Source organism: Phyllostomus discolor, chromosome 12 (assembly GCF_004126475.2).
Source record: "Phyllostomus discolor isolate MPI-MPIP mPhyDis1 chromosome 12, mPhyDis1.pri.v3, whole genome shotgun sequence".
NCBI classification, from domain to species: Eukaryota; Metazoa; Chordata; class Mammalia; order Chiroptera; family Phyllostomidae; genus Phyllostomus; species Phyllostomus discolor.
This window is the reverse complement of record NC_040914.2, coordinates 14394111-14399963: the sequence shown is the minus strand read 5'-3', so window position 1 is coordinate 14399963 and position 5853 is coordinate 14394111. Positions and strand designations below refer to the sequence as shown.

The following is a 5853-nucleotide window of genomic DNA, read 5'->3' as shown; positions in this document are numbered from 1 at the left end:
GCTCATCCTCTGAGGGACACAGTATCTCAATGACCCCTCCACTGTGGACATGGTACACATGAAACCAAAGCAAGGTCATGGTTGGTCTGGAATGTGATCTTAAGTCAAAAATAATGACAGTGTTGGTTTACATTGTTCTAGTGTTTATTGACACAATGCAAATCTTTAAGAAGTATTCACCCTCAGCATGAGTCAACTATATTGCAAAAAACTACTTTATTTAAAGTTTCACAACATAGAGGAGGAAAGGTGAATCACTCAAATTTCACATCCACAACAAGGGGTGCACTTTTAGCAGAACTCATGGGGTTGAAGCCTTTACACTGGTAATCACCAGCATCCTCCCTCAGGACAGGGTATATGGTGAGGTTTCTGTGGTCACATGACAGCTTCATTCTCTCCGTAAGAGTCAGACTTTTGCCTTTGAAAAACCACTCGATGGCATTCTGGTTTGTGTTGCAGGTCATGACCACAGCATCCTTATTCTCTGTGACTTTGGTGTTGCTGGCTAGGAGGGTGGGCACTCTCATAATGGCTGTGGAAAAACAGAGAAAGTGACTCATTGAGAATGGGCTTAAGACATTCAGCCACATAGCTTCCTAAGATACCTCAGCCACTCACAGCCCACAGTGACTTTAGTAAAAGTTACCAGAGGGTGGTCCAGACATTTGAAGGACAGTTGTCTAAGTTCAGGTGACAATAATAAGGAAAGAGCTGCAACTCTGCTCTGTCCTCATATAACCTCAGGCAAAATATAGCCAGAGACACTGAAATAAAGAACAAAGTGATGGTATTTAAAGGGAGGGAAGAAGGGAATAACACAGAAAAGAAGGGGGAAAGGGTCATTAAGGAACATGTATAAAGGACCCATGGACAAAGCCAAAGGGGGGAAGGATTGTGAGTTGGAGGTGGGGATGGTTGGGGTGAGGGGATGTAGTGGCAGGTAAATAGAGACAGACATACTGAACAAAAATAAAATAATAATTATTTAATTTTAAAAAGAGAAGAGGCAAGGATTTCAAAGTAGAAAATACAGTCTTTTTGATGAATGGTGTTGAACAGCAATATCCACATGGGAATTAATGATGTGGATCCATGTCTGATACTACACACAATTAAGTAAAAATTATTTCAAAATTAATTTCATATTAATATCAATACTAATAAAAATTAATTCAAATTATATCAAATTCTAAATGTTAGACCTAACTCTTTAAAATGCTTATAAAAAGTATTGAGAAAAGCATTATGACATTGAATTTGTCAATGGTTTTATGAATATGACACTAAGAAGACAGGCAAACAAACAGATAATTTGCATATGTTCAAAATGATGAAAATGTCTCCTCATCAAAAAAGACATAAAACTTTGAAAGGTAAACCATGAAATGTGAGAAAATATTTTGCAAACCCTATGAAAAATAAAAAGCTAATATCTAGACTATACAAAAAACATCTACACTCAACAACAACCACAAAACCAAATAATCTTATTTAGAAATGGAACAAAACATTTTAATAAACATTTCTCCAGAGAATATACACAAAAAGTTACAGAAGAAGAAGGTCAACACCACTCTTATGTACAAAACTGAAAATCACAACTCTCAAGGTTGAATTTGTTGTTTGTGATGTTGGCTGTGGTTAAGTCTGCTCTGCAGGAAAGAGAAAAAAAATGCCCTGTGGGGTACCTTTGATATCTCTAAAAGTTTCTTCAGGCACAGTTGGTACCTCTCACCTCTTAGTCAACTTGAGTCTTAGAACTGACAAGGCAGGTCAGCATGTCACAAGAACCTGTTTGGGAATCAGAGCACTCAGAGGATGCATGTCCTCCAGCTGTATGTATGCGGGAAACTGCAGACTTTTCAGCTATATTTCTGGGGGAAACTCTCAAGTGTTAGTTCAGTATCAGTGTTGGTTAAGGAAAGACATAAGACAGGGATTCTGAGAGACCACTGTAATTCTTCTGGTTCTTCACTGACTACCTGCCTGTCTACCTGATCAGAAACCATTCCTTCCAGATGCACAGACATCTGTTGCCCAGCTGGGGTGTGTTTCTATGAGGCACTATTTCCCAGAACATCCTAGAGACTGGGTGGGGTTTGAATAGAAATAACATATAGAGAACAGAAGCAAGCCAGTGACAAGCTGACTGACTACTCAGGCCCTGAGCTGAGAGGTAGTTCGGGTCTTTCCAGGTGAATGTGAAATGACCCAATGAGACAATGAAGGATAGAGCAGGGTCCAAGAAATGATTTAGCAAAGAGGAAAAAAGGCAGACAGAAGCTGATAATGGCAGCAGAATCATATGCTGTGCCCTTGAACATAAAAGCCATTCTCTCTCTCCTGAGAGCAGGTGAGGACTTGTGCAAATGCAAAACCAGTGTCTTAGAGCAAGTAGGGAGTGTGGACTTGCCGGAATTCTGGCACTTGTGAGAAATTTGCATTCAGTGGCTATGAGACAGAAATTGGAAAAATCTTAAAATTCTTCTCTATGTGAAAATTATTATTAATACCCCAGGGCCGATGATCTATAGCAAGTCCTATTTTATTAGAGAAAAGAAAAGGATCTGAGATGATGGTCTTAGTTCCTGGGACCAGGAAAGACTGTTCCCTATGGTGAAGATTCCAAGGAATCTGAATCCAGCTTCAATACTCGAAGAGATTTTGCATCATTCAATCAATCAATCAATCAATCAATCAATCACAGTTTATTTCCTTCTAATTCATCAGAATCAACTGAGTGCTTGTCAAACATTCATCCTGAGCTGGTTTCAGGGGTAGAGTGGAGAATAAGAAAGAAAAGTCCTTTCCCTTACATCTGCTGGAAGAGACTGCACCAGAACAGGAAACAAATAAGTGACATCAGGTCCAGTGCAGGGAGGTATGGATGGGCCACCTTAGGGGGATGCCTGGGTAATCTATGCAGTGACTCTGATTGTTACTGAAGATACTGTTTTTCTAGAGTAAAAATAGATTGACTCCATTTTATTTCCTTCACAGACCAAAATGTATTCCTGTGAGTGAAGACACCTACGAGAAATAGATCTGAACCATTTTGATGGTTTAGGAATCTGAAGACTTCCCCATAAGGTCCCAGAGGCAGAGAAATTAAGTCTGTGGCTACATACAGAACTCTAATGACCCTGACCTGCTCAGGGTCTGTGTGACTCTCCTTTAGTGACAGTATCTCCCTGTTTCTCAGTTTCTTCTCAATGAATATGTGGCTGCCAGGGTGTCAGTATAATGACTGTAAAATATTTAGAGGATCTGACCTAAATCTTGAAATAGAAAATCTGCTTAAAAGAGGCATCTGTTATTTATCAACTCTCAGGGAGAAGCCCTGGCTGATTCCTTGTGAATGAGGAGCTTCTAGGAGCACCTTTATTTCTCAGTTTCTTTCTGGGGATGCTGCCTTTTCTCTGAACTTTCCTGAGACCCCCAAAATAGCTAGCTACCCACAATGACATTGTCTAATTCAGTTCTTCACACAAAACTCAGGTGATAGACCAAATTCCATTTATGGCTCTATGTGGGTCTTGGTCATGAGCCCTGACTAGTGACTGCCTCAGGAGTTTTGTGACTTGGGCACCCATTAAACTGTTAAACACTCAGTCCTTCTGAGGATGCCAAACCCCACCTAGCATAGGCTCACTGGGGTCCTTGGACTAAAGATCCCTGGGACAGGGTTCTTGGGAGGGGTTTCTGAGATGAGCTGTGTAAGAATTTTAGGGGACCTCTCAGACTGTGCTCTCAGTACAGTATATTCATTCTCAAGATCAAGTGAATAGGCAGGTGCTCAGGAGGCTAAAATTAGTCTGGTCTCCCTCTGCTGATTTACTCCCAACAAAATGATGCTTCTGTCTTCATTGACTGTCTGCAAGGCTGAAACTGGAGAAGGGAACTGAGGTCTTAGTAATTATGTCTACATTCTCTGTTTACCCTGCATTAAGTGCTAAAATCCACCCTGAACCAAAATTCCAAGGGGAATGGAGGTAGTGTCCAGGGTATATCAGTCCTGTGTTTGAAATAGAATTCACCCCAACTGATACCCAGAGGTCAGAGAGCAATCACTTACGGTATACATTTAGCCTTCCACATGCTATCAATTTTTGGCAGCCTTGTAGTTGGACCAGTACAGTGTAGATTCCTGAGTCTTTCCTGGTGACATTCTTTAACAACAAGGATCCATCATCCTCTACTCTGGCTGGTCCACCTGGAGGACCTCTTATATGAATTCCTGTGTTTATTAAAAGATATGCAATATTATTATTGCTGTCAGTGTCTTCTCCTTTATACCACAGGAAGCCTGCTACATTGGTAGCCGTATGGCGGATATATAGAAGCACATTTGTCCCTTCAAGAGCAGTCTTTGAATAAACTGTAACTTGGGATGTGGTGGGCTGGATCCAGATGTTCAAGAGTGAGACTAGGAAATAAGAAAAAAATGCATGATTATTGGTATGTAGATTTTGGGTTGGAAAGATGAGGCCCTGAAACCTGATCAGGTCTCTGTCTCAGCCTTGGTGTGCAGGTGAGTTTGTTTCTCTCAGGTCAAGGTCAGAGACATGGCCCCTTTTACTTCAGCACTTCTCAAGCTTTCATGTTTTTTTTGCTTTCAAATACTCTTCTTCAGCTGTTTGTCTTGCTCACCCCTTCACTGTGCTCAGATGCCACCTGATACTCAGAGGCACTTTTGAAAGACACCTTTGCTGACCACCTTATCTAAAGATTCTGTGTCTTCACTTTCTGACCTGCCCCTACTCTCTTTTTTCATGGCTATTGTGGGTACCTGACATGACGTCTAGATCCTTCCTTGTTCCTTTCTCCTCCATAGAAGATAGGCTCAATGACAATAGGGCTTGTCTACCTTGTACCTCCAGTGACTGAAAGAGCCTGGAAATACAATGAGTTGAGTGAATGTATGATCCCAGTGTCCTGTACATCCTGTGATCTATTTGTCCATTTCAAAGGTTGGTGATAAAGACCATGTGTTACACTTCTTGTTAAATTTTTCTGATGCTTACTGATAAATAAGTATATCAGTATCACAAATAACAGTAAATACACAGCAAATGAGAGTTTTCTGCCTCTCACTACTTCCAGACTATGAGATTTTCCTCTAGCTGAGCCCCCTTCCTTGTCCTACCCTGCTCCTTTGTCCTTCATCCTGAGGTCCAAATGGAAGCCTTTCCTCTTTTCTCAGAGCACTGGCCTCTTCAGGAGATCCCAGCCAGTCTCTGTGTCAGATCCTTGGTCTACCCCAAGGAATTGTCTCCTACTTACCAACCAGCAGGAGCCCTAGCCAGTGGACAAGTCCTGTGTGGGTTGACACTGAAGAGGACCCCATGGTGTACGTTGTCTCTTCTGTGGCTGCCTTTTTGAGAGAAGCATGCGTTTTTATAAGGCTCATAGGCACCTCTGTCCTGAATTTCTCAATCTGCTGTGTATCCTACCTGTGTGCTGAGCTTTATTCTGGGGCATGTTCAGTATTCTTGTCATGTGGGCTGTGGGCGCGGTCTGTTCAGATTTCCCTCCCTCTCCCAGCCCTCATTTTGCCACCCTTGTACCTTGTAATCAGTACTGCTCCCTTATACTTTGGTTCCCTGAGAACTTCTAAGGCCTCTCAATACCACACATGCACAAATACACACTCCCTTTTTGTGTTATGAAAAGCCCAGGCCTGGGTTGTCTGGTTTTCAGATATTCCCCACAGCTCCCTGTGAGGTGTACTGTAGCCCCCCACCCAGCCCTCTCACTTTCACATTTGACTTTTTCCTTCAGAGCAGGAGTTCTAGAGCTGACTCTGAAAAAGCTGTCAAAATGATGTCACCTCTCCTTTGCATCAGATCC

At 41.9% G+C, this 5853-nt stretch overlaps 1 protein-coding gene across 1 annotated transcript; it reads right to left on the bottom strand.

Annotated features, from left to right (window-relative positions):
• Positions 1-232: 232 nt before the first annotated feature.
• LOC118497658 (carcinoembryonic antigen-related cell adhesion molecule 1-like) lies at positions 233-5350 on the bottom strand. Its single transcript, XM_036012785.1, has 3 exons — positions 5287-5350; positions 4079-4429; positions 233-535 (listed from the first exon to the last, which is right to left on the bottom strand). Exons 1-3 carry the CDS (start codon positions 5348-5350, stop codon positions 255-257), a joined length of 696 nt encoding a protein of 231 aa, XP_035868678.1. The 3' UTR covers positions 233-254.
• Between the last annotated feature and the right edge of the window lie 503 nt (positions 5351-5853).

Bases quoted from the DNA above. Each gene is read 5' to 3' on its own strand.
- LOC118497658 (XM_036012785.1), bottom strand. From the start codon at position 5,350: ATGGGGTCCTCTTCAGTGTCAACCCACACAGGACTTGTCCACTGGCTA. The intron at 4,430-5,286 runs GTAAGTAGGAGA...CTTATTTCCTAG, and splicing joins GCTAGGGCTCCTGCTGGTTG to TCTCACTCTTGAACATCTGG. The intron at 536-4,078 runs GTAAGTGATTGC...GTTTTTCCACAG, and splicing joins TGGAAGGCTAAATGTATACC to CCATTATGAGAGTGCCCACC.